Source organism: Columba livia, chromosome 3 (genome assembly GCF_036013475.1).
Source record: "Columba livia isolate bColLiv1 breed racing homer chromosome 3, bColLiv1.pat.W.v2, whole genome shotgun sequence".
NCBI lineage: Eukaryota > Metazoa > Chordata > Aves > Columbiformes > Columbidae > Columba > Columba livia.
Window position 1 is genome coordinate 109,526,917 of NC_088604.1, and position 27,050 is coordinate 109,553,966.

At 52.5% G+C, this 27,050-nt stretch overlaps 2 protein-coding genes across 6 annotated transcripts; both read left to right on the top strand.

Annotated features, from left to right (window-relative positions):
* The first annotated feature begins 382 nt into the window (after positions 1-382).
* On the top strand, positions 383-4,638 carry VSX1 (visual system homeobox 1). 2 transcript variants are annotated; one of them, XM_065059023.1, is made up of 5 exons: positions 383-881; positions 1,284-1,362; positions 1,609-1,732; positions 2,647-2,827; positions 3,416-4,638. In XM_065059023.1, exons 1-5 carry the CDS (start codon positions 521-523, stop codon positions 3,685-3,687), a joined length of 1,017 nt encoding a protein of 338 aa, XP_064915095.1. In that variant the 5' UTR covers positions 383-520; the 3' UTR covers positions 3,688-4,638. The 2 variants fall into 2 exon arrangements, with proteins under 2 accessions (XP_064915095.1, XP_064915096.1); XM_065059024.1 differs by having other exon boundaries at positions 402-881; positions 2,659-2,827.
* Positions 4,639-9,015: 4,377 nt separating this feature from the next.
* Positions 9,016-26,050, top strand: PEX6 (peroxisomal biogenesis factor 6). 4 transcript variants are annotated; one of them, XR_010471713.1, is made up of 17 exons: positions 9,016-10,277; positions 10,375-10,535; positions 11,316-11,399; positions 12,660-12,762; positions 12,957-13,093; positions 13,178-13,289; positions 16,192-16,400; positions 16,925-17,117; positions 17,494-17,570; positions 17,665-17,797; positions 20,236-20,441; positions 20,534-20,585; positions 21,041-21,149; positions 22,517-22,633; positions 23,380-23,457; positions 24,563-24,702; positions 25,401-26,050. XR_010471713.1 is itself a non-coding variant. In XM_005512043.3 (17 exons), exons 1-17 carry the CDS (start codon positions 9,405-9,407, stop codon positions 25,535-25,537), a joined length of 2,931 nt encoding a protein of 976 aa, XP_005512100.2. In that variant the 5' UTR covers positions 9,023-9,404; the 3' UTR covers positions 25,538-26,050. The 4 variants fall into 4 exon arrangements, 3 of the variants coding, with proteins under 3 accessions (XP_064915100.1, XP_005512100.2, XP_064915101.1); XM_005512043.3 differs by having other exon boundaries at positions 9,023-10,277; positions 20,534-20,595; XM_065059029.1 differs by having other exon boundaries at positions 9,024-10,046; positions 20,534-20,595.
* Positions 26,051-27,050: the final 1,000 nt, after the last annotated feature.

A 27,050-nucleotide genomic window follows, 5' to 3' on the forward strand; every position in this document is an offset into this window, starting at 1 on the left:
GGGGTAGGATGGGGATACTGGGGAGGGGAGCTGGAGTGGGCTCTGCAGGGCCCTGGAAGAGGAGACACGGGGAAGTGACATGAGGACATAGCAGTGGGGTCCTGGGAGAAGACCCAGGGTGGGAATCCACGGATATGTGAGGGGCGTTTATGGGGGAGCCAGATGGCCGCGAACAGGGGCAGGGAGGGCTGAGAGGGTCCTGGGTAGGGACTGAGAAAGACCGAAGGGGAGCCGAGGAAGGGGCCCGTGGGGATCGCAGAGGACCCGGCCAGCTGATGGGGAGGATCGAGGGGCGGGGGCCGAGGGGAGGGGAGGGAGGGACAGCGGGAGTGGGCGCCGGGGGGAGACAGGGGAGGGGCGCGGGTCCGGTGCGGCGGGGGGGCCAGTGGCCGTTAATCCGGGGATTGGGAGCGCCCCCCGGGCGACCTGGGGTGTGATTGGAGCCGGGGCCGGCGGCGGGACGATAAAAAGGGCGGTGGACCGCGGTGCCCGCTGCGGGCCGGGCGAGGCGGCGGCGGCGATGCCGGGCCGGGCGGAGCCGTCGGGGGGACGCACGGCGGCGGGGCCGGTGGCGGTGCCAGTACCGGTGGCACCCGGGGCGACGGTGCGGCCGGGGGGCGCGGGGCTGCGGGCCAAGGGCTTCGCCATCACCGACCTGCTGGGGCTGGAGGCCGAGCTGCAGCCGCCCCCTGGCCCCCCCGCCGCTGCCGCCGGCGGCTACGAGGGCGGCGGGGCGCTGGGACTGGGGCTGCTGTGCGGCCTTGGGGGGCCGGGCGCCCCGTGCCTGCTGCCCTCCCCGCTGCCGCTCTTGCCGGCCCGCGGCCCCCGCCCGCCCCCCGGGCCACTGCCCGCTGCCCGTCGCCACAAGGAAAACATCTCCGGTGAGCGGGGCCGGGGCAGGGGTGGCCGCTCACCTGTGCACGGGGACCCCCGGCCGGAGCCGCTGCAGGGGCTGCCTCGTACCTGCGGCCCCAGGCACACGGCGGCGGCGGCGAGCATCCTCCCGCCGGCCCGGGATCGGTCCCGCGCTCCCTGTCCCTCCGGGCTGCCATGCCTCCGACATCTTGGCAGGGGTGGGCTCCGACCCCCTGCCCCGGGATGGCGTTACTGGTGCGGTGTTCCGGGCTCAGCCGCGGTCCTGATGCCGCCGGTTGCTGCGAGAGGGGACCCCTTCCCCGGGCCCGCTCCCCGCAGGCAGCTGGAGCCGTGGTTTTGGGAGTTGGGTTTGGTCCTCCGGCTCCCAACGGGAGCGTGACTTTTCCCCTCCTGCATGCTGTTGCCAGATAAGGACAGCCTGTCTGGGGACGCCAGCGACCTGAAGATGTCCACCTCCCAGACCAAGAGGAAGAAACGCCGGCACAGGTAAGCCCGAGACTGGAGCTGTCCCCATTGTCACATCCTCGCTGCTGCCACCAGACTCCCACTGTCCCTCTAGTCCCTAGGCTGTGGCGGTGGATGTCCTCAAGGGAGTAAAGAAAGAGAAGGGCTGCAGCTGGGGGTGGGAGGAGGATTTTCAGGAGGAAAACTTCAGCGGGGAGGGGGCTGCCAGCCCCACTGCTTGCCATAAAGGTCTGGACTGTGTCACAGGATGCTTTCTTCTCTCCGCAGGACGGTGTTCACAGCTCACCAGCTGGAGGAGCTGGAGAAGGCTTTCAACGAAGCTCACTACCCTGACGTCTATGCCCGGGAGATGCTGGCCATGAAGACAGAGCTGCCAGAGGACAGAATACAGGTAGGTGGCTGCAACGGTCCTCTCTCCTGTGGCATCTGCTGGCTGCCAGCACCCAGCTGTCCCTTGCCCTGTGCCCAGTGAGTGCTGGTGGTGGAAACGTGGTGGTACTGAGATGCTGCAGGGCACTTGCAGGGAGTGGCTCAGCTTCCATCCCCCTGGCACTGAACAAGCTCCAAATGGAAATGCAGAAACAGAGGACTGATCTGGCTCTGGCAGCTGCTTGCTGCATATAGCTTGTCTCTGTCTCTCAGAGACCCAACTCAGGCAGGAGCTGAGGGCAATTCAGGAGCTGCTGGGCCAAGCTGTGTCCCACTAGCTTATTCGCTAGCTTGTTTCTTTGAGGGACGCATGGTACTTCAGGGCCTGATCCTGGCCCACTGTGGAGCAGCTCATTGGCTTAAGAATGAGGCAGCAACTGAGGCAGCAGCCAGGTTGTGCCTACACCCCTTAGAATGCAGGAAGCGGGGGGGGAGATGGACCTGAGCACCCTCTGTCATCATCAGTAACTGCATTATGGACCCTTTTTTCTGGACAAGTTGGTGCTCTGTACAAAGGCAGCAGAGAGGCTCTGTGGGCAGGCAGAGCTCAGGGTGGCTTCTGGCTCCAGTATCACGATCAGCCTCGTGTAACGTGTGGTCCCTCTCACTCCCTTCCTCCCCTCTTTCACTTGACACCCATGTGTGTACCCTTCTTCAACCCACTTCCCCATGTACTGCCCTGGTCACCCTCCCAATACCACCTGCATGTCCACACCTTGCGCTCACACACTCAAACCCCTCCATGCACCCCTGCGGCTGCCCCTTTGCCCTGGACACACACTCCCCTGTGCCCAATGGGCCCTGGATGCCTCGCCACGGGGGCTGTCTCCTCGACAATCCCACCCCTCTGTGCTCTCCTGGCTGTTACCCCTGAAGGTTTGGTTTCAGAACCGAAGAGCCAAGTGGCGGAAGCGGGAGAAGTGCTGGGGCCGGAGCAGTGTGATGGCTGAATATGGACTCTATGGGGCCATGGTGAGGCATTCCATCCCTCTGCCTGAGTCCATCATCAACTCTGCCAAGAGCGGGCTAGTGGGATCCTGTGCCCCATGGCTGCTGGGTAAGTGGGAGCTTGGGGCTGGAGGGGTCAGGGAACAGCTGCAGAGCAAGTGGCCCTTCCTCTTTTGTATGGCTTTTCTCAGAAAAGAATGGAGTCTCAGCCTTGAGCTGTATGCAGGCTGCCAAGAGCCCTGGCTTTTCCACTCCCACCTTGTAAACAGCAGCTGGGAAGGGGAAAACCCTTTTACTGTGGTGTAATACAGGTGCCTGCATGTGGTTAGGTATCACTCTATAGTTGCTAGCAGCCACTGTAGGAGCTGCAGGGTTTCTAGGAAGTAATCACTCTCCCCCCAGCTGAAGATGCTACCTCATACATGGTCCTACACTGAAGTGGCACCCAGAATCCAGGCTGGGATGTGCCATGGCAGCACTCCTCTCCCTGTAAGTCTTCCCTGGTGCAGGGAAGGTACAGACCAATCCTCTCAGGCAGCAGAGCACAGGTGGCAGGGCTCTGGCTCAGGAAAGACTCGTAGCTAGCTGTTCCTTAGGATGCAAGTGAGAGCTGAGGGAAGCAGCAGGAGGGCAGCAGGTGGTCCTGGGCAGAAACAAGCAACTAGTGCCCTTGGCTTTGCTCTCTCCCCTCTGCAAGGCATGCACAAAAAGTCCATGGAGGTGAGCAGGAAGGCAGAAAGCCAAGAGAAGCTGGCAGATGGCTGGCAAGCGGAGCAGGAGGAGGAGAAGGAGGAGCTCACTGGGAAGCAGGCCAGTTCCCAGAGGGGCTCCGACACGCTTGGCCCTGCAAAAGATTCAGAGGACACAGCCATTGACCTCTCCAGGACAGCCAAGCACGAGAAGAGGGGCATACTAAGGCAGTGTGTCAACGGAGACCCACCCATGGAGCAGAAGGACAGGGACCACTGAGTTTGAGCTGTCTCAGAGAAGGACAGACATCACAGCTTCCTGCAAGCTAATAATATTTATTGGTACATATATATTTTTTCTTAAATAATCGAACTTTTATCTTAATTCGGGGCATTGTAAAACAGAGCACACACATCTTCGTCCCCTCACTTTCAAGCTGTTCATTTCTCAGCAGAGCCAGGGTGGAGGGTGGGAGAGGTGTCTCAGCAGGCTCAAGAGCAGCGAGAACATGAACCAGCATTGTGGTCATCACATACAGCTGCTGGGGAAGAGCCACCCTTCCCCTCAGGGCTGCAAATGCTTTCCTGAGTAGGCAGGAGCACAAAGCACAGCAATGCAAGAGGAGTCACTCCCTTCTCAAACATGTGGGTGCAAAGACAGTGCAGGAGTTTACAGACGCCTTCTCCGAGCACTTCTACCCCTGCACAGCGCCCATGGGACAAGGCCCTCTGCTTTGAACACACAGTTCTTCCACCCCAAGGAGCAGCAGAGTTTTTAAAGACGGTGGGGTTCATCCTCAAGCTGGTGTAACCTGACAGATGCACCAGTTTATACCTCCTGAGGATCTGGTCCTGCCAATGCAGCCTTATTTACACTGTGTGGCTTCCTTAACTTGTATTGGGCAGAATGGGGTAAAGACATTTTTGTTCATGCAAAGATTTTGTACGCTCTTGAATGTTATCTGCCACACTATGCATAACAGAACAGACCTTTTGGAAAACAAAGCCATAGTACCCTGGAGCAATGAAACAATTTTGTGAATTGAGATAAGAAAATGTTTTGTAATTGTCTATAAAAAGTGTTAATGTCAGAGCTATTTCTTGGTCATCCTATACTTATGTCTAAAAGCACTTTAGTGATCTGGATTTCTGAATGTGGCTCTTCCTGTTTTGTCCACCATTTATTTATTACACATCCATAAATAAAATTGTGGTGTATCTTTGGTTTTCATGCTCTGCATTGCAATTTGTACCTTATGTTGGCACATCTTGTGGTAGCTGCTAGCTTTGAGCAGATCCTTTGCAGACTCATGCCTAAACTGGGCTGGAGAACTCTCCTGAGGCAGCGTGGTTGTTCCAAAGGGGCAAAGTGAAGCCCTTGTGTCTCTCCCCAGAAATGAAGAAATGAATCCAGTGGCCTACACCTGCCAGCAGGTGATTGATTCATGCCAGCCAAAGAGCCAGACCATGGCTGATGGGTTAGAAGGTGGTCCAAACCAGAGCACTCAGCCAGTTCCTGAGTGAAGTCATAGGGAGAAAGTGGCTCCATTCTCCCATGGGAGGCTGAAAATCCTCCTCAGTACTGCTCAAGTGGGAGGTTCTTCACTGAAATGTCTTCTGCCCTGACAGCAGGAAAGGTGCTCTGCCTTTCAAGTGTCTATGCAGTGCTCTCCTCCTCCTGCTGATCCTGCTGCTTTGGAAGGTACAGAGTTGGGCCCTGTGCCCCCATGTCTCTTGTGGTTAAATACAAGGAGCAGCTGCTCACTTGGGTCAGTTGAACACAAAGTGGGAGGTACATTTGCGGGTACCTTTTGCCTCCCAGGGAGGCACACACATCAGCTGTGGGGTTCTAACTGCACAAGCACCCCCAGTGAGGCACAAGGATATTGTGGCCATCCAACTTCAAAACTCCTGGCTGTGATGGGTCCTCATCTCATGGCTGGGCTAAACTAGCCCCCACACACACTGCGACAGCTCTCCTTGGACACCTCCAGTTTAATCTACCGGCCAAAGCATAAAGGAAAATTATCAAAAAGTTCCTAATACAGCTCGGGGGTGTGTGGCCATGTAAGGATGCTGTCACCTGTCCCTGTCTCTGCTGCTGGGCCTGGCTCCTTGCAAACAGGGAGCCACAGCCCACGCTGGGCAGCAGGAGTGAGGTGGGATGCTGGCTAAGAAAAGCAGAGCAGAGAAGTGTCATCTGCAGATTTTCTGCCTTTCCCCTCCTCCACTTAGCCAGGCCCTACTGGGCTGGTGGCAACATATGCATAGCAAATACAAGCTTTGCAGCAAAAAAAAATGGTTGACGGGGGGGCATGGGGAACATGGTTCAGGAAAGGACCGGCCAGGACTTATTGCAGCAGCAATTAGGCTCACTGAGAGCCGAGATTTAGCACATTGGAGGCCTAATCCTGCCTGAGCAGCATCTGCAAACCTTTTATTTGGTCTGTGCCATGCTGGCATTGGATGCCTGCAATTTTATTTTTTTTTTTCACCCTGCCTGTGTGCAGATGGCCTGGCTCTTTGCCTTGTGCTGGGTGCAGCACTGCAAAAGCAAGCGTGCCTCTGCCACAGCTGATATAAGGGGAAACACCACAGCCCCAGACCAATGCGGGGTGCAGATAACTGCAGCGGCTGAGAATGACTCACATGGAGACACAGACAGAGATGCACACACAGAGTTCTTGTTAGCAGTGAGAGCAGAGCCAGGCAGAGATGAGCCTAGCTGAGCTCTCTTTAATTAACAGTTCTCAGTTTATAGGTTTACAGATACAGGCCTGGACCAAGAGGTTAGACAGGATGTTTTTTCAAAAACTGTTATTCCAGACACACAGGCCCCAGCCCAACATTCACGTCATACATAGGGAGGTGGTTTTCCAACCCGAGATATCATTCTCACTGGCCTGGGCTATCACTCCTTACACTCATAAAAAGCATACTTCTGTATACCCTGTCCAAGGCCCTTTATGTTTTGACTAATTGCCGTGATTTAATCATGTTAGTATTATTTGTCCAGATGGTCATGTTAGTATTAATCTTCCTTTACCATCCAGGTGGCTAGAACCACACGTCCTGCCGTTCCCACAGACAACTCTCCTATTAGTGCCTGATGGGCTCCCAGCTCTCACCTCACACTGTGACAGAGGAGTTCCAGGGAGGGCTGCTGGCCTGAGGCACTTTTTGTGTACCAGGAAGTAACTGGCATGGAGCAAGGCAAGCTGGGGTTCATATGTACCCCTATTGCTCTGTTCACAGAGTGGGAGAGCCCAGGGAGGTGCTGATGGATGACGGCCACTGCCCAAGGCTCAGCTCCTGGAGTTGGTGGCATGATCTGGTGGGGCAATCCTGGGAGCAGGGACAGTCACTTGCCTCTTGGCTGCCTGCCCTAAGCCTAGTAGGGAAGTATTTGTTGTCTTCCATATGTCACTGTTGTTGTAGCAGCAGTAAGAGTAGGGCAGCACATTCTTCTTCTTGTTGCTTCAGATTTGATCCATCATGAGATTTGTGGTAGCCAAACACAGTGCTGGTTCAGGCCAAGGCTGGTTTCAACAGAAGAAACCCTGACTTGAGGCAATGGCTGCCACTTGCTCACATCTCCACTGCTGCAGTGGGGCTGCCCATGTCAGACGCAGCAGCCATCTCAGTGATTACACCAGTGCCTGGCTGGCATGATCTTCCCTCTGTGAGGGGCCCTGTGGGTCCCTCAGCCACAAAGGCTGGGTTTGCTCAGGCAGAAGGTCCCTTTGATGAGGCTTGGCCAAGAGCAGTTGGTACCATCAAAGCCACTCTTCAGCAGCCAGAGCTGCCACAGGCTCACTTCAGTTCATCTGGGCTGCCAGTTGCTCTGGCACACCAGATGTTTACATAGTGCCATATAAAAAGCGCTAGCCAGGGACTTAAGCAATCTGCTAAACCAATCATAGAAGAGAAAAGGAAAGAGAATAAAATTAGATTATTTTGGCATGTCTCTCAACTTTTACGGGATTCAAAGGTGACTGTCAGGCATGCCTGTCTGAGGGTTGCAAGGAGGTGGTGGTGCTGTCTCAGTGATGGGTCCAAAGCAGGCCAGAATGGAGAAGGCCGCAAAGCTGCATTTGCAGAAGCAACTTCACGGTGCCATTTCTGTACAGCTTAGTAATACTCATTTCTAATGGGCATTTTGTCTCAGCTGCTCCTCCCAAGCCACTGGTTTGATTTTCAGACTGGGAGGTTAGGAAGGGACACAAACGTTTTCTAAGTGCTCCCTCGTGTGGAGCCAGCTGATGAGACACAGAGTGCAGCCCAGGAACAGAAAAAGCTGGCTGGAGTGCTAGAGGCAACCATAGAATCATTTTGGTTGGAAGACATCCTCAGGATCATTGAGTCCAACCATAACATAATCTAACTCTAGCATTAAACCACATCCCTAAGAACCTAATCTAAATGCCTTTTAAACACCTCCAGGGATGGTGACTCCACCACTTCCCTGGGCAGCCTGCTCCAATGCCTGACAATCCTTTCCAGGAAGAAATTTTTCTTAATATCCAATCTAAACCTCTCCTGGTGCAACTTGAGGCCATTTCCTCTCGTCCTATCACTTGCTACTTGGGAGAAGAGACCAATTCCCTCCATGCTACAGCCTCCTTTCAGGTAGTTGCAGACAGCAATAAGGTCTCCCCTCAGCCTCCTTTTCTCCAGACTAAATTCCTTCCCCTCAGGCCAACACACCCCAGTCCACCTGTGGGGCAACAGGCAGGGGTGTTTGGATGCAGAATTAAAGAATCCTTTGGGAGTCTGTTTTTCATTACTCACTTCCTGGAGCATGAACAGGCACTTGGTACAACAAGCAGTCCCTTCCCCAGAGCAAGACAGGTTCTGGCAGTGGGCACAGGTGCTGATCAGAGACTTCCCCTAGACTGCTCCTCTCCAAGGTTAGGTCAGCACTAACACCAATACAAGCACATCCTTATGAACCAAGTGCACATATTCAGCCCCCAAAATCTCAGCAGGCTGGCACTGCTGCTGGCAACCTGTTCTGCTCTGCGTGCATGCCCTTTCCCTCTTGTTTTCCACTCTGCTGGTGTGAGGCTCCAGAAGGGCAGGGCAGCAAAGATCTCAGAAGAGAAGCTGCTAAATTAATGTATACTGTGACTAAGTGATAAAAGACGTAGCCATCATTAGCCAATTGACATGATATAAATGCTTTCTGACCACCTGCAAAACGAGGGGATATTTTTTAAATTTTAGATCCTTCTGCATGACAAGAGGGAGACAGAAGATTAAGTGATATATTGTTTAGAAACAGAGTGCTTAGTTTATATTTAACGAATAATTAATAGATGTATTGTAAGTAAGAAACAATTATAACTAACATGATCAATTATGTATTAGTATAGATATATGTCAAAATTTTCAAAAATTGTAATGCATATTTAATAATTATGTGAATATAAGCAACGCAAGAGCATCCAGTCGCTGGAACACTTATGTAGGATGATCCCCCAAGCTCCCCAGTACTGATAAAATAAAGAATGCTGCTTAACAGTATAATTGACTCTGCTGTTAAGTTTATTTCTCTGTTTCATCTCACCCACCATTTTGGCCCCAATCACACTCTTTCCCGCCTTCCGCGGTCTCTGGTTGCGGTCCCGCTGAAGCCCGGGGAGGACGGGGCCGATGCCACCGCTCTGCTCTGCGCTCAGGTCGCGGCAGCTGGGCCAGGGAGCGAGGCCTGACGGAGGCCCGGCCCTGAGGCTAAGTGCCACTGAAGCGGGGACCGGGTCTGCTCGGGATGAGGCCACCGCCAGCGCCGCCCGCGCCGCCCGCAGCGAGATCGAGCCGGGGCGCTGCTGAAGGAAAGCAGCCGCTCGGCGCCCGCTCTATGGTCCCTGGCCCCACGGGACCGCTCTGTACTGCCACTCAATGGCCTTGGCTGAGCGTGAGGAGGCACGGCGGGCTGCCCCGCGCCTGCGCACCGCGTCCTCTAGAGCCGCTCGACTGCGGTAGCCGGGAGGCCGTATGGCGGTGGCCGTACTACGGCCGCTTGATGCCCTGCCGGCGGAGCTGGCGCCGGGCACCGCGCTGCTGCTGGCGCCGCCACCGCTATGTGTGGCGCTGCGCGGGCGGGGCGGCGGGCTGGTGCTAGCGGTGCGGCCGGCGGGGCGCGGCGGGGCGCAGGCCGTGCTGCTGAGCGCCGTGGCACTGGAGGGCGGCCGGCGGGGCGCGGAGCTGTGGCTGCGCGGGCCTTTGCTGCGGCGGCTGGGGCTGGCGGCCGGTCGGCGGGTGGCTGTGTGGCCGGTGCGCCGCCCGCCGGCGCTGGCCTGGGTGCTGCTGGGGGCGGCGGGGCGGCCGGGGCAGCTGGCGGCCGGTGCGGTGCTGGTACGGCGCGGGGAGGCGCTGCCGGGGCCGAGCCCGCGGCCGGTGGTGCTGGAAGCGCGGCCGGCGCTCCAAGGGCTGCTGGGCAATGGCACGCACACCGCTCTCGCTCCCCCCCCGCCGCCGCGCGAGCCCGCGGCCGGCGGCGCCCCCTGCCGGCGCCCCTCCGCGCCGCCCGTCGTTTCTCGCTTTGCCGTGGACAGGCCCGGCGGGGAGGTCGCGGCGGTGCCGCTGCTGCGGGTGGCCCTCGCCGGCGGGGCGGGCGGCGGCGGGGCGGAGGTGTGGGTGAGCCGACGCGGGCTACTGGCGCTGGGGCTCTTCCAGGGGGAGTGGGTGAGGGTGGGCGCCGAGGGGGCGGCTCGCGAGCACCTGGCGGCGCTGTTGGCACGGCCGCCGCCTTGGGAGTACCCGCGGGCCGCTCGCCACGGCGCGGGAGACGGCGCCGTTCTGCTGGCCCCCGCCCTGGCCTTCAACCTGGGCTGCGACCCCGCCGCCGCCGCACACCTGCGCCTGCGGGTGAGCCGGGGCCGGGCACCGCTGGGGGACGCGGAGGCCTCTGGACCAGGGGAGTGAAAGCCCTGGGGTCTCACGGTGTGCCTTTTCCCCTCCACAGAGGTACGAACGGTCCGGCGCCGCGGAGGGGAAAAGCAGCCGGTCGGTGCTGTCCGTGCCCCCCTTCGCCAAAGAGCTGAGCCTGGAGATTGTCTGCTCGCCGGCCTACAGCGCCCGGGGAGGCTACGACCGCGTGCTCTACAAGCATTTTGAAACGCCCCGGTGAGCTCTGCGGGGCGGACAGCGCCTTTCTTTTAATGGGATGTATTTGTCAGATGCTCCCTCACTGTCTATTGCACCCAGATCAGATACACACTGATGATGTGCATAATCAACACCTTAGTGCAGACACCAAGCAGTTGTAAAGTATCCACTTGTAGTGTCTTCTCCTTAGGAGCGAAGCACACCTGCACACGTCACCTCTTATCCTGTCCTTTGGCAATAATCTTCAAGTCCTCTTCCTTGTTCACTTACCATCCAATGCTGAGGGCTCCCAAGTGCTGCCTGCAAACTTCCATTTTGGGGTGTGTTGATACCCAAGTTTTCAGCTTTGAGTGAAATTGAGCAATCAGTCAGGAAACCAGATGTGTTGCCACCTTATGACCACCTGCCCCCAAGCCTTTTTAATTTCCCTATGAATGCTTTCTGTTCTCAGCTGTTCCAGGGATACCAGGCTATTTTGTCTGGAAGAAATGCTCTTTAATGGCATTTATCTTCTATACCATTCCCAGAAGGTTCCCCTTAGTAGTCCGGATGCACCTTCTCATATCTAGTCCATGCCAAATCTATTTGTAGTTTTATTTACAGGAAAGGAGTGAGTCAGTGTGAACAGCTACATTCTTTTGCATAAAAATACATGTGTTATGGAGTTGGGGGGACACATGACCAGAATGATATACTCTCTTTCAGTGTTGAAACTCCATGTTGCTTGTTTTTTTGTTGTAATTTTTTGTTTTGTTTTGGTGGTTTTTTTTGTTTGTTTGTTGTTGATTTTTTCTGTAGGCTTGTCCAGGAGGGAGACATCCTCTGTGTTCCCACATTTGGATATGCTGAGTTTTTAGATGTAAATGCAGACAAATTTGTAAGGTAAGTGGCAACAAATTATGGCTCTATTGCATGGATACTGCAGGAGAAAATATACTTTTCCACCATTGACTCTCTTGAAACAAAACAGCTGATTCCATTCTGATCTGTCCCTGGAGTTGAGAGTTTATCTGGCTCTTATTTTAAGGGGAAGAGGGAATTATTTTTTTTTTTTTTTATTATGGAGGGCTGCAGCTAAGAGGGAGGACTCCCTTAACTCCCTAAAATAGTCATGGAGGGAAGAAAGGAAAAAGAGAGAAACTAATGGGGGAAAGAATGAAGAGGAGGAAGGGGTGGCATGAGGACAGCGAGTGACACATAAGGAAAAGCAAAGTGGCAGTTGGGCTTGTCAATGTGTGACAAAGTGTCAATTTAAGCCCTTACATTTCATGTTAGAATAAGTTTCTCCTTGGCCACCAATTCTGCCTTCCTTGTTTTTGATCATATGGTTTTGAAACAGTTCTGTGCTAAATGAAAGTCACCTTTGTGTGACAGCAGAGGTGTTTGAATTGGGATTTGGCTGGTTTTAATATAAATGCTTCAGCTCTGTCACTGACGGAACTGCCACAGGTAACCAAGGCGTGCAGTGCGAAGAATTGCCTTGAGTCATTCATGCAGGATGTACCAGCGACATGCTGTAACACTGCTCAGCTCTGCTATGTATTTTAAAATTTAACAGTTATGTAACACTGCTACAATGAGTGTTTTCTAGGCTGTTTCTTGGAGAGAGGCAGGAGGCACAGGTCTTTCATTTGTGGACTTATATTTTAGCCATGTGGCAAGCCAGAGAAGACAGCAGAATTCATGGGACCTAAAGAGCTTGGAACTGTGCCAGTAGGAACAAGTGTTTTTCCTGTGGGGTGTCCAGAGCAGGATGCTTGTAAGGCTCTCATGGTATTTGTGTGAGTCCTAGTCTGCAGCCTAGGGGGTTGTAAGGTTTTATACACTGTAGGTGAATCTCTGCAGAGTTGTAGAGAAGGAAATGATGCCAGAAGAGAGAATGTCTTGAGCTCTTATATAAGATTAGTACAGCCATACTTGTGGACTGAAGCCACCAGCAGAAGCTGTAACTGTTGACAGTCCTTTTGGTCTGTCTGGCCAGACAGCACAGCGAGGTCCATAAAGGATCTATGTGGGTCCTGGGAGAGGGCAAGAGTATCTTTGCTTACCTGTGCCTTCCAGCTGTCTTCTTGTTGACAACTGTATTGTTCCTGACTTCAACATCTTGATCCAGGAATTCAGACTGCTTCTTTTTTCCCTTAGGTGGCCAGAGCTTTACTTCAAAGTCAGGAAGATTTTAGGCATGGTGGAAGGCAAGCAGTCTGAGGGTTACCTGGTGGACACCCAGAACACTTCTCTCTATCTGGTAAGATGTCAGTGGAGAGCAGGGAGGGTGCACAGGAGATCTGAGACTGAGGTTTCACTATGGATGACAAAGGTGCCTGTAGAGGCTTGTGTCTCCTGCTATTGAAAAATGGCATTTCAGGACAGACTTTGTCACTTGGTACATGTCTTTTCTGCAGTGGTGTTCTACAGAGTGCTATTTTCCCTTCCTTACAGGTGGGTTCAACCAACAGTACTGTCCCATTTGCCCCAGCTTATAATCGTCATGAGTTCTGGAACAGTTTGTCTCCTGCTGGACTTTCTGATACTGTCAAGCAGCTCTGTGATGCTCTTCGGCCTCACCTCAACAGTCAGTGAGTTAAAATTCCTTCTAACAAGCCCTGGGAGAGCTGGGACCCTGCTCCCTGGTCACTGGTAGAACTACGTCTGTGTTACAGGGCAAGTGCACTGAGTGGGCCCGGCAGCGTTCTCCTTTCAGGGCCAAGCGGCAGTGGGAAACTGATGGCTGTCAGAGCTGTGTGTAGCTGCCTCAGCCTCCACCTCTTCAAGGTAATTCCTCCATGGTCACCTGATTGGTGGATTTATAATATACAGAGGATTACAGAAATGTTCTTTAAGTTAGCCCTACCAATGCCCCTGCTGCAACCCAGAAGCTGTCCCCACCTGCACATGCAGACAAAAGGAGTTTGTGTACGCTGAACTTAGTAGCTCACTCCGGCACAGATTATGACTGCTGGTGGGCAGAACCTCAGAGTAACCATTCGGATCAGCCTAAAGGTCTGTGTCTGAGACTGGCCAGTAACAGGCGCTCAGGAAGAGAGCATAAGCATGAAGAGGTGTTTCCTCTGGCATGTACCCTCCAGTGTTCTGGAATCAGTAATTTAGAGGTCTCTTGGCCTGGGAGGGGGTGCATTTATACCTTTATTTACCCATGTTTGCCATTACTGCTGTCAGTATGATGTAGCAATACTTTACAGATACTGCAATACACAGTTGTATTTCAGCAGACTACTTCCTGTCATTTGGTAGGGCACTGAGTTGACGCTATACCCCAGAGGGTGACAGTAACTAAAATATACTGAGAAAAACTGGAGAGGTGATGAGGGCAGGGATTGCAGTGGCATTGGGTGTTTTCAATTGTCCCCGCATATGCTGGGAAGAAGGCATGTTGGAAAGGGAGACAGAGATGGTGATGAGTCTTCTCTAGCTGGGTAGGAAGCTGAGGAAAAAAAATGCAGCCCTTGGTTTGATACCAGCATGTGTGCCAGATCTGGTTCTAAATCTTGTAGCCTGTAGAAGAGCTGCCGTGTAACTGTGTTCACATTAACCACTCACCCCCTGCCAAGAGTAAAAAAAGCCCTCAAATCTTCCATAGCAGTGTTTGGCTTTTGAAAGGGGAAAAACGTCAAAATTGGATAGGAAGATAAGAAGTGTTACTTCTGTGTGGAAGTGGATGAGGGGTCACTGTGCCACAGTACGAGGCTACTGCGTAGATCATATTGAGATGGACTTGAGAAAAATAAGTGGAAGACAAAACAGATGAACAGCAGGGAAAAGGGCAGTCACTGAAAATGAGGCATCATTCAAGTGGCACAAACCTGTAGCAGGTTAGAGTGAAGGACAGAGTTAGCACAGGCTGGGATGACTTCACTACTTGTCAAGTAACCCCTGTTTCTGTCTAGCACCAGAGGTTCTAGGCACCAAGGCAGTCTTCACTGACTTGTTAAAAATACTGTTTTCCTTCTGCACATCTCTTTTGTTCATTTTGACAGTCTGAGTGTATCCTGCGAATACTTTAACCTCCTTGATTCTCTAGAGTTACGTTTGCAAAAGCGAGGGGATTTGAAGTCACATTGTGACTTTTCAAGGAGAGTTTCTGAAACTCTGAAAGAATTTGGAAAAAGAAAGTTAGAAAGAAGAGAGATGGATGGTTCCGTTTTTGTGGAAGGGAAACATAGTCTTGCTCCTTTTTTTGTATTTTTAGCGTAAACTCAGAAAAAAAGCTAAGCGTTTTGGATATTTGGGCTTTCTTCTTCTGCTTAGAAGTTGGGTCTTGTTCAGTTGACATTAGTCTCTTTAACTGTTCTTGTCTACCCAAGTAAAGGCATAACAGTGGGTCAGTGGGGGAGGTGGATACGACCTTGGCCAGCTGCTGTACAGCTCATCTTCTGGAGATGACCTTAGTGGTGCTGAGCTCTTGTGCAGATGTGCCATAGCTCTTGGGATCCAGTACAAGACTGCAGAGACCTCCCAGTACCTTCAGATCCATAGGATGTTTGGGAGCACTGTGGCACTGCCATGGCCTGGCAGGTGGTTTTAGTGTGATGTGCAAAACTATAGCTCTGTTTTTGGCCTTGTGTACTGCTTTTAAAGACTAACACTCTTATTGTTGGAGCCAGAGGTATTTCCTATTGTATTCTTCTATCCCAGCTTTTACAGTCTCCCCTCCTTTTCTCACTGCAGTGTTTACATTACCATTTTAACTTCTCTTCCTCTGACTGTTCTGCCTGCTCTCCTACCAAGATGCAGTAATTCTTCCACACTGTAATTTTCACCACTGGATCATCTACAGTTTTTTGTCCTTTCTCTCTGCCCTTCTACCCTTGCATACAGATACTGCTGCCATTTGGCTGTGCCTGCCATGGCCCTAACTTCTGTTTTTGTCTATAGCACATGGAGCACAGGAATTCTTTTGCTCTGTATCCTCATCCTTACCCCTTACATCAGCTCTTGCAGCTGTGGTGTTCTCCCTGATCCAAGCTTTCTGAGGATGAGGCCCAGGAAACTCCAGAAATGGTTTGGCTCTCCCTGAGCAACCTCACAGCACCAGAAAGCAGGACTGCCTCTTTCCAGCAGTGTTCAAGCTGCTGTTCAAAGGTTCACCAGTCACCTCTCTCTCTTTGGATGACTTCATCAAGTGTTTGCTTTATAAACAGTGTCTGGGCTTCTTGCCACCTCTAACTTCTTTCTTCTTTTTTTTTTTTCCAGTTTCCTTCTGGCTTCCTCTCACACTTGGAGTTTGCTTGGAACTGGGTTGACTAGTCTCCTGAGTCTCCCTCTGCACTGTTCCTCCAAGGCACTTTGTTCTCCCCATCTTGGCCTCTTCCACAGCCTTCCCATCCCTTCCAGCTTTGGCTGTTGAGCCATGACATCCACTGTATTGACTTCTCTGGTCCTTTGGCCTCACCTCTTTCAGACAAGAATCTCCTGCCCCACTCACCTCCTGCAGAAAAGCAACAAGCAGCCATTTTTCCATGCCAGAGAGTCCCGAATATGTCTATTTGTAATATGTCCTGAATGTGTCTATGTTATGTCTCTGGGAAACATTAACTTAGATCTCATTTCAACTATGAATTGCCTGTGGAAAGCGTTGTGCAAAGTGAACATTGTCCTGGGTTCCCCAGGATGCTGCAGCTGCTGCAACCTTTGTGTCATGTGGTCTGTTTTGCAGGTTGATTGTGTTAGCTTGTGCAGTGACACTGGTGGAGCCACAGAGGAGAAAGTACAGATGGCTTTCATCCAGTCTCAGCAGTATCATCCCTGTGTGCTCGTGCTGAAAGACATTGAGGTGCTTGGCAGAGACTGGGACAGGCTGGGAGAGGACGCCAGAGTCATTGCTACTCTGAGACAGCTGCTCCTGGACAGAGACCCAGTGCTGAGGTATGGACCCTGCACCTTTGCTGTGGGCATCTGAGGTGATTGTTCGCTTCTGCCATTCCTAGGGCAGCAGTCACTGTTATATCAAGGTGACTGATTGCTAACATGGCCTGTTTTATTTTTAATCTGGTGCAATCTCTCCTTGACTTGCTTTGTTTACTTCAGAAGGCCCTTGTTCTTCCAGCTTAGTGTCAGAGGGAATTGGGAAGGTGGTTTCTGAGTTATTCAGATGAGCAAACCTGGCATGTTGGCTATGAGGCATGCAAAGGGTCACAAGGACCCCAAAAGGGAGCTGGACCCCAGGAGAATCCCCAAGCTGGTGACAAGTACCAGGGCACAGGGAGGGAGATATCAAGTGAAGAAATAAGATGTCATTTGAAGGGCCTTGGCTCATAGACAGAGCTCACAAAGCAGTTCAAGTGCAAGCTAGAGAAGAGTGGCTGCGGGACACCTTGGCCAGTATGTGTGCATTTCTCAGAGGAAAGGCCGTAGAGCTGAGGCCATGCGCTGCCCCCTTTTATCAACAGCCACCCTGCTCTGGTGATTGGCACAACCTGCAAGCCCCAGGATGTTCCCACAGATGTGCAAACTGCTTTCCTTCACGAGGTGAACATCGGAGCCCCTTCAGAAGAGCAGAGGAGGTCAATGCTGAGTATGCTGACTGTCGGTCTGCCACTGGGCAGAGAAGTGAGCCTATCCAAGCTGGCCCGCAAGACTGCGGTGAGTGAAAACACAGCTGCAGGTAGAGATTGAGCAGGCTGGGAGTGCCAAGCCAACCTCTCCTACCTGACTATGGAGAAAGGGAGTAATTCCCACAGCTCAATCAACTTCTTCAGTGGTTAACATCAGCTTTAACTGCAGATCACTCACCTTTCTAGTGCTTAAGTACTGCACAGGTTTTGCAGAGCTGTTGGCTGATGCTCAGCTCCGCTAGAGCACAAAGTTGATAGAAAAAACAAAGAAAGCTAAAGGCTTTAACCAGGGCACAGAAGCTCGAAGAACAGCTCTGTGAGGAATTGTTCCCCATACTCCTTTTATGGCCTAGCTGGAGCTATGGTCAGGGACTAAATTTACGGTGTTTTTTCCATATCCACAGGGGTTTGTGCTGGGAGATTTCTGTGCCTTGTTGTCCCACAGCAGCCGGGCTGCTTCTACCCGCATTCAGACCATGAGGTAGTGCTGGTGGGGGAGGGCAGGGGCTGCAGCCAGCCTGATAATGCCAGGAGCAGGGCAGAGCCTGAGTCCTTCCCTTCTCTTTCCTCGCCAGTTTTCCAGGTGGACTGAGCGAGGAAGCGGAGAGAGATTTTTGCACTGCTGGGTTCCCAGTGCTTGAGGAGGATTTTAGTTTTGCGTTGGACCAGCTGCACAACACCCATTCACAGGCAGTGGGAGCCCCGAAGGTAGGACACTGGGGAAGAGGAGAGGGAATTGGTTCTCTAAAGTTGTATGGCTCAAGACAGCTGTTGCAGATCTCAGTTGGTGCTGTGCTCTTGAATGTCACTTCCTCCTGTGTCCTTCCACATATTCCCCCAGCCTTGGGTGGGAAGCAGTCCCACTGTGGGATTTCCCCCATGAGTGCTTTTCACCCTCTTGGCTTTGAATTCAGTCAGGGAAGCCCTTGCTTCTCTAATTGGAGATGACTCAGTGGATGAGTGCCAGAGGAGTGCCAGCTGCGTAGCTCAGCCTTTCAAGAGACAAAGGCAACTACAAGCTGGCTGCATGTCTGAGATCTCTCCAGCCACCTGGTGTATGGGAACAGAGGGGCACAAGCTGGTGAGAAATTTTCCCCACATGTGTGAGAAGCCTTATACTTGATCCATGGCCTTGGACGCTGCTCGAGCTGGCACAGGCTTTTCTGACAGCCAGGCAGTTTGAAGAGCTGTGTTTTTTTCAGGGAAAGGGACATGGGGTGTCAGAAAAAACAGCAGAGCCAGCATCTCAGGAGGGGCTTAATCTGCCTGTGGCAGCTCAGCACCCAGGGAAGCAGAATCTGGAGTGACTGTTTTTCCTGGGTAATGCCTTAGGACCAAATGAAGTGATCAGAGCCTCTTCTTCATTCCCTTGAGTGCGAATGACTGAGCTTAGCACAGGATGAGGAACATTGACCTTGGAGCAATTATTCTGGTGCCTTCCCCAGCCACCCATTTGCAGTCCTGCTCTAGCAGGGTTATACCCTGCTGGTGTCATCATCCAGGAGCTACTCTGGCACCTCATTCATAAATTTACTAGAGACTGAAATGAGCTCTGATTTGAGGTGTGTATGACAACAACTATAGAGCATGCTTGGCAGCAAGCTGTGTGTATGAGAGCTAATTTTGTTTGTATTTTACAGTCCTTTATCAATTTCTTAGTAGTTGGCTGGCAGTTCAGAAAGCCTATTAGCAGAGCTGGGTACTCTCAACATACAAAACTTTCAGTTCCCTCCCTGTTTGCGTTCTCTGGTTAGCCACACTTTTTTTGCAGTTACAGCTTGAGCCTCCTAGAGAGAACTGATTTTAAACCTCCAGTTTCTAAGCAGTGTCTGCAACACATCCTAGACGTAACAATGAAAACAACCCTGAAAACAACCTTGCTGCACTTTTCCAGCTCCCATGCTGTTGTCTGTAGAGTTTTTTCTAGGGAGGCAATATAAGCAAGAGTGCAGGGGAGATGGTAACTCTTCCATTCATGGACACTGGAGGAGGAGAGTCTTTTGCTTTAAAAGATTTTTTTTTTTTAATGGAAATCCGTGTCTTGTCTGACCTGGTTTTCCTGGTGGACTTGCTGGACAGCTGGTAAAATATCATGAGATAACATCATCTCAAGTAGCAAAGCCAGATTGCCTGAGGGGGAAAGAATTTCGCTCTGTCCTATTTTTAAACTCCTCGTTTTGCTGGCACCTGTTCCCCATGCAGCCAGTAGTGGCAGGGAAGTGTTTTGGGCTTTTGCTGTCTGGTCATTCCCGGGAGGGCAGCTCTTACTCCCAGGAGGATCTGTCATGCAGACACTGGCATTGCTGGTATTTCTAAAGCTGTGAGCAGAGCAGCAGCATCCTCCAAGATTGTTTTGCTCAGCAGAAAATAACAAAAGTGGCATGGTTAACCCCTCTCAAGTTTGCTGTCTTCATAATGATCCCTTGCATATTTGCAGTTGACCCCATCCTTGTCTATTTCTTGAAAGCATCCATGGACTTTGTTCTTATATCTCCTCTTTCAAAAGCAGATGGTTTTCTGTGAAGTGTCCTCCAGGATGTCTCTCTCTCACATTCTGCTTCATCCGACAGAGTTTCCCAGTAACCCAGGTTTTGTCAGTCTGATGTGAAGCTCTTGCATGGTCTCACTGCCCTGTGAGACAAGGTGCCCTGAACACAAGTAGCTCATAATTGCTAGGAATGTGTTTCTCTTTTTTTTCATTTTTCTCCCCTTCTCCCACCACCCCCTGCCTTTTTTTCCTTTTTTTTTCTTTTTTCCCTTTTAAAAAAATTTTTTACCTTACCTCATGTTTCCCAAGGGCTTTTTGCAGCAGGGCTCTCTCCCCACAAAGCTGCAGGCAACCCTGGCAGATCCTTTCCTCAGGGTATTTTTGCTGACAAGTGATATAATGTGCAATGGTGGAATGGAGATGAGGTGGCATGCAGCTTGCCTGGGGACATGTGCAGTTGGTTTTCCCAACTGCAAAGCTCAAGAAAGGAGAAATGTGGATGCTGGGGGATCCCTAAGCAGGGATGGCTGGGCTGATTTCCTCCATAGCCACACACAGCTGATGGCACAAGGGGCTGGTCATCACTGAAGCAAGAGCTGGCCAGGCCTGCTTGGGGCTCAGGAACAAGTGCTGACAGGGACTCTCCCTTTCTTGGTAGATCCCCTCTGTGTCCTGGCAGGATGTTGGTGGGCTCCAAGAGGTGAAGAAGGATATCGTGGACACTATCCAGTTGCCCCTGGAGCACCCAGAGCTGCTCTCACTGGGTCTGTGCCGCTCTGGTCTGCTGCTGTATGGGCCTCCGGGGACAGGGAAGACCTTGCTGGCAAAAGCTGTGGCAACCACATGCACCATGACATTCCTTAGGTGAGGAATATGGGGTCATGCAGTGGGACTGACCTTCTCCTGGTAGTGGATAGCCATGCTCTAACTGGCTTCTTCTTCCCCCTGCCCCACAGCGTCAAAGGGCCAGAGCTCATCAACATGTATGTTGGGCAAAGCGAGGAGAATGTGCGTAATGGTGAGCAGATGCATCCTGCTGCTGTGTGGGGAAAGATGGGGCTTTTCTGTGGTGCTGGAGGGAAGGAGGGAGTGCTTAAACCCTTCTTCCCAACTCTGATCCACAGCTGCCAGCAGGGACATGAACCCAACTCTCCTATGCCCAGTCTATTCCCTGCCTTGCTGCAGCTTCCCCTTGTGCTCTCTCTGGTCCTGTCACCCTTCTCTCTGGTGTTCCTGATGGGACAGCAGCCCTTCAGAGACACAGATGAGCCTTGGGGCCCATTGTGCTGGATGCTGCCTGTCCCTGTTCCCACTGAGGCCCTCAGGCACAAGCATTTAATGGTAGTGAGGCAGTCGGCAGCTGGTTTCCATCCTGAGCTCTTCCCTGCTGGTGATATAGCAGGTCCTGTTGCTGTTGACTGCTCCTCTGGGTCTTTCTCATCTGTTGTGTTGCCTCCTCCCAGTCTTCGCCAAAGCCAGAGCAGCTGTTCCCTGCATTATCTTCTTTGATGAACTGGATTCCCTGGCCCCCAGTCGTGGGCGGAGTGGAGATTCAGGGGGCATCATGGACAGGTGAGTGAGCACCACGTGTCCTTGGGAGAGCAGCATATGTGCTTCAGCTGGTGGGATGCCCACATTGCCCTGCGAGGCAGAGTCCACATCCCAACTCTTTCTTTACTTTTTCTCTCCCTGCTCTCTTCAGCGTTTTTCCATGGCCTGTCTCCTCTCTCTGGACATCAGTACTGCTGTTTGCATTGCCACAGATAGCCGATTGCTCAAGCTTGTTGTGCAAACATTTGATTAAGACATGACAACTGCTCCCTTTGGCCTCTCCATGATCATCTGTCACACCCCTGCCCTGCTCTCTTCCTGTTAGCTGCTGTTTCTTTGCCATGGGAAACCTGTCAGCTGCCTCTGGTAGAAGTATCTACAGATTGGAGATACCCAAAACCAGGATTATTTAGAATCATAGAATCATGGAGTAGTTTGGGTTGGAATGGACTTCCAAAGCTCATATAGTCCAAGACTCTGTCATGAGCAGGGACATCTTCAACCAGATCAGGTTGCTCAGAGCCCCCTCCAGCCTGGCCTTGAATGTTTCTAGGTTGCCCACCTCTCTGGGCAACCCGTGCCAGTGTTTCACCACCCACACTGTAAAAGGTTTCTTCCTTATGTCTAGCCTGAATCTCCCCTCCTTTAGTTTAAAACCATTACCCCTTGTTGTATCGCAACAGGCCCTACTAAAAAGCCTCTCCCCATCTTTCTTACAGGCTCCTTTCAAGTACTGAAAGGCCACAATAACGTTTCCCCAGAGTCTTCTCTTCTCCAGGCTGAACAACCCCAACTCTCTCAGCCTGTCCTCACAGCAGAGCTGTTCCCGCCCTCTGATCAGTTTTGTGGCCTCCTCTGGCCCCTCTCCAACAGGTCCATGACTTTCCTGTACTGAGGGCTCCAGAGCTGGACACAGAACTCCAGGTGGGGTTTCGCCAGAGCAGAGCAGAGGGGCAGAATCACCTCCCTTGGCTTGCTGGCCACGTTCCTTTTGATGCAGCCCAAGATACAATTTGCCTTCTGGGCTGTAAGTTCCAAGTGCACATTTCCCCCAGACCTCTTCTGCTAAACTGATAGTGACAATCCAGTCTTCCTCTCCATCTGTGAGGGGTTCTGTAGAGTCTTCCAGTGACACCATATGCCCCCAGCATACATTTTCACACGCACAAACCAGCAGCTCTGGAAGGGGCTGGGTTTAGTACTCATTGGTCACTTCAGGTGATTCCAGAACCCAGTCAGGACTCTTCAGGGAAGAGAAATATGAGCTGAAGTCCAAGACACGGATCTCCTTGTGGCTTTGCTTATTCCTCTTTTTGTGTGGTGGCTGAGGGTGACAGTGGGTGACTTGCCAAGGCCTAGTTGTGAGCATCCTGTCTTGCTTCTTGCAGAGTTGTCTCACAGCTTCTGGCTGAGCTTGATGGCCTTCATTCCACCAGGGAGGTATTTGTCATTGGAGCTACAAACAGGCCTGACCTCCTGGACCCAGCTCTGCTTCGGCCGGGCAGGTATGTTGTGTCCTACCCTGCCTTGCTCCAAGGTAGTTCCCTGGAGCTCCTCAGTCATTGATGACCTGGACTGTGTCCCCACCATGTTCCCTCCACAGAGACTTTTCCTGAAGCCCTCTGGCTTGCGGGGGAGATAGGAAGCCAAGAGGAGGCCAGTGCTTATGGCTGTAGCAGCAGCACAAGATACCACGGCTTGTTATCCCCCATTGCTCTGGTTGTTGCCCCAGCAGCAGAGCAGGGCAATAGGGGACCTGCCTTGGCACCAAACTGGTGGGAGGAGTTTGAGCCCCAGGGCCTGTTCTGCAGAGCTGGACCCCAGCCTATCCTCTCGCCTGGGCCTTGCTTATCCTGGGGCAGGACTTTGTATCTGCTGCTGTTGGACCTCACATGGTTCCTGTAAGCCCGTTTCTCCAGCCTACCCCAGTCCCTCTGAGGAGCAGCCCTGGTCTCCAGCATATTAACTGTTTGAAGCTTTGTATCACCCACAAACTTGGCAGCAAAAGGAGCTGCCCCAGGGCCGCCCTTCAGTCTATGGTACACAGAGCTGAGCACCACTGCCAAGTTTGTCTTGGCCTGTTCTCAACTGAGGTTGTGGAGCCTCCTTCTCTGGAGACACTCAAGACCCACCTGGACACATTCCTATGCAATCTGCTCTGGGTGAACCTGCTTCAGCAGGTGGATTGGACTAGATAATCTCTAGAGGTCACTTCCCACCCTAACCAGTCTGTGATTCTCTCTGCTGACAGGTTTGACAAGCTGGTCTATGTGGGTATAAACGAAGACCGAGAGTCGCAGCTGCAGGTGCTGGGTGCCATCACCAGGAGGTGAGTGACCCTGTGCTCTTGCAGCAGCCTTCCATCACCCTCCAGTGGGTTGCAGCCTTCCTGGGCTTGATGCATATTGTGCTCCAGCTTGGCTTCATGTCTCAGCCCTGGGGAGCACCTGAGTCACTGACCCACAGTCAGCAGGTTGGGGAAGAGGATGGGGGAACTTCCAGAAGCAGAACTGGGGCTCGTTTTCTGACAAGATAGGAGCGGCTCACCTGTCTGTCCAGGTGGAGGGGTTGGTCGAGTTTTCCAGTCACTGTGCACACATGCTCTCCTTGAGGAGCTCAGCCAGATCTTAACAGTGTGGTGAAACTGCAGTGCACCAATATGGCAGGAGGCTCCCACTTCCTTCCTGCAGGAGCTCCCCTAGTGTATCTCTTGCTGTTTGCAGGTCCATTTGCCTCACTGCCTCTCCTGCGATGCCACAGGGTTGTTTAGCCTGTGTTCTATGTGTCTTTCTGAGCACTGGTTGTGTGGGATCACCAAACAGCAGGGTTTGGCTGTTTCCTTAGCTGCTCTGAGCTCCTGAGGGAGGGAGAAAAGTGAGCCCTGCAATTCACATGCAGAGGTACCACCCACCACAGCTGGGTGAGCAGCTGTGAATCTGCCTATGCAGGGACTTTCTGTCATGGATAGCTGTGACTGCTGCTGCCTTTGGTAAGGTAGCCGGCTGGCTGTGAGTATATTTCATTCCATGTGCCTTGGCAGTCATGTTCTCCAGCACCATGCTGCTGTTTGTGCTGAATCATACAATAGTTTGGGTTAGAAAGGACCATCAAAGGTCATCTAGTCCAACCCCCCTAGATCAGGTTTGAAGCCCCATCCAGCTTGAAGGAGGCTCACTGTCTGCAGCATGGCTATGATGAGATGGTTTGGTGTTACAGTGGTTTGTATTGTCTGTAATTAAACATGTTATTAACCAGCCCGGGCTGTAGGCTGTTCCCAGGCATGTGGAACACATAATTTCTCCGAGAACTTGAAGTTGCCTTTGATCCTTCTTAGTAGAACACCTTGCTGTGGGGATGTTTTGAAGAGAAGTGACTGCGCTGAAATAAATTCAAACGAACCAACCCCTTTGATTTTTTTTTTTCTCTCTTGGCAGGTTTAATCTGGATCCTTCCGTGAATCTCACCACCATCCTAGAAAAATGCCCAGCTCAGCTAACAGGAGCAGACATCTATGCCCTGTGCTCAGATGCCATGATGTGCGCTGTCAAACGCAAAGTAGAATGGATTGAGGAAGGTAGGAGCCTAGCCCCTACTTGTCCCATGTGTTAGGGCAGCCCCAGCACAGGGGCAGGAAGGAGAATTACCCTTGTGGGTTACTGAACTTTGTGAAAGAAGCCTCAGTGGCTTTGGGACCATGTCAGCCTGGAGAAGAGAAGGCTCTGGGGAAATGTTATTGTGGCCTTTCAGTACTTCAAAAGGGCCTACAAGACAGATAGGGACAGGCTTTTTAGCAGGGCCTGTTGTGATAGGACAAGGGGTAATGGTTTTAAACTAAAGGAGGGGAGGTTCAGGCTAGACACGAGGAAGAATTTTTTTCCAGTGAGGGTGGTGAAACAGTGGCCCGGGTTGCCCAGAGAGGTGGTAGATGCCCCATCCCTGGAAACATTCAAGGCCAGGCTGGACGGGGCTCTGAGCAACCTGATCTGGTTGAAGATGTCTCTGCTCATTGCAGGGGAATGGACTAGATCACTTTTGAAGGTCCTTTCTGACCCAAACTATTCTATTAATATGATTCCGTGTCTGACTGCTGGGTTACTGGCAGGCTGGCAGGTTCTGCAGATGTGATCATTTTCACCTCCAGTGCGTGGCCTCAGGGGGAAGGAGAGAGACAGGTTTTTCTTCCAGTCGCAGGTTTCTGGAGAGGGGGCTGTTGGATCTCGCCAGCCACTCCTGCACTTGGCTCTTAGCCTTTTCCTGCGTTCCCTCCTGTAGGGCTGGATACCGAGAGCTCTGTGCTGATCCTGACCATGGAAGATTTCCTGCAGGCTGCTGCCAGGTTGCAGCCGTCAGTCTCTGAGCTGGAGCTGGCCAAGTACAGACTCATCCAGCAGAAGTTTGCTGCCTGCTAATGGTCAGCAGAGGTGGGAGTGGAGGAGTGATGGGGAGGATGTGTTAGGGGTTCAAGAGACCAAACACAAATGGCACTCACCTGCTCTTCTCTGATGTCTTCTGGGCCCCATTCTTTTGAGCTTGGATGAAGAAGTGGCTGTGCAGTTTACTGAGCCAAAGACTGGTGGAAGCTTAGCCAAGTTGATGGTGGCTTCTGTAATGGTCCACATCTTGGAGAGCCCTTTCTGGCTACTGGGAGCATCCTGGGATGACTTCCCCACAGGGAGGAAGGCGAGTCTCATGATTGTGGGCAATGTAGAAGCGTCTCCATGCATGACAGAACGTTGGTGGAGGAGCAAGACCCAAACTGCACCCAGTTTGGAAAAAAAGAGGTGGGCTGGAGGCAGTTGCTTGTTGAGCTGGTCAGGCCCCAGTAAGGGGTATTGGCCAGAGGGCAGCAGGATACAGCTGCTGCACCTGGCCTTAGCTTGACATGGTCTTTCTGAATAAATACAGGTTTTTGGCACTAGGTATTCACTTCCTGGCCTCCAGTCTTTGCTTGCTGATGGTGTCTGTGTGTTTGGGAAGGTCTCTGTAAGCCCCTGCACATGCTGGGTGTTGCAAAGAATCCAGAGTCCTGCAGATAGATAGGGGAGCACACCTGTGAACAGCACTAGGGCCACCCTTGTCCAGCAAAAGTTGCCAGAATGGCTGGAGCCCATGGCAGATGAGGAAAGGCCAAGCGAGTGGGGTTTGCTCAGTTGGGAGCTGAGCTGCCTCTGTAGAGGGAGCCCAGTTCTTCCTGGAGGCACTGGGTGACAGGACGAGAGGCAATGCAGACAAGGGGCAGCAAAGGACATTCCAATCAGATACTGGGAAAGACCTGTCACAGGGAGAGGGAGTGCTTCAGGCTCAGAAATACTCAACTCTTGGCTGAAGCAGCCCAGAGCTGCCACCTGGGCCAACTACGCGTTGGCCCAGACCCCCTGAAGTCCTGTCTCACCTCCCTTTGCAGCCTCACAGCAGCTGCCAGCACAGTCACATCTGACCCGATTCCCAGCCTTTGCCAAGGATGACAAATCTACTACTGAGCCATATGTGGTAGCCAGCTGGCCAGCAGCTGCCTCTGCCCAGTCCCTGCAGCTGCTGGTGTGGCTTATGGGCAGTCTGTGTGTGCCCTAGCCTGTCAGGTCAGTGCTTTGCCCTGCTGCTGCCTGCACCACAGCTACTGGCAGCTGCATCCCTGAGTCAACTGTGGCTGTCATGGACAGCTTCAGCAGCTGCAGGCATTGGAAGCATGAAGCCCTAGCTGATGCGTGTTTCCAGCCCTGCTCTTCCAGCTGCAGCTGGCCCCCCACCTCTTCCCCAGAGCAGGCAAGGAGGAAGCTGCAGCAAAAACACTGAGGAGGGATGTGTGGAGTCTCCCCACCCTGGGAGCCCTGCCAGGGGTGCTGAGGGGTGTCAAGGTGTCAGCACCTGTTGGGTGGGTGGTGTGCAAGGGAGAACACTGTTTGCAGTACACTCCTGTGAGTG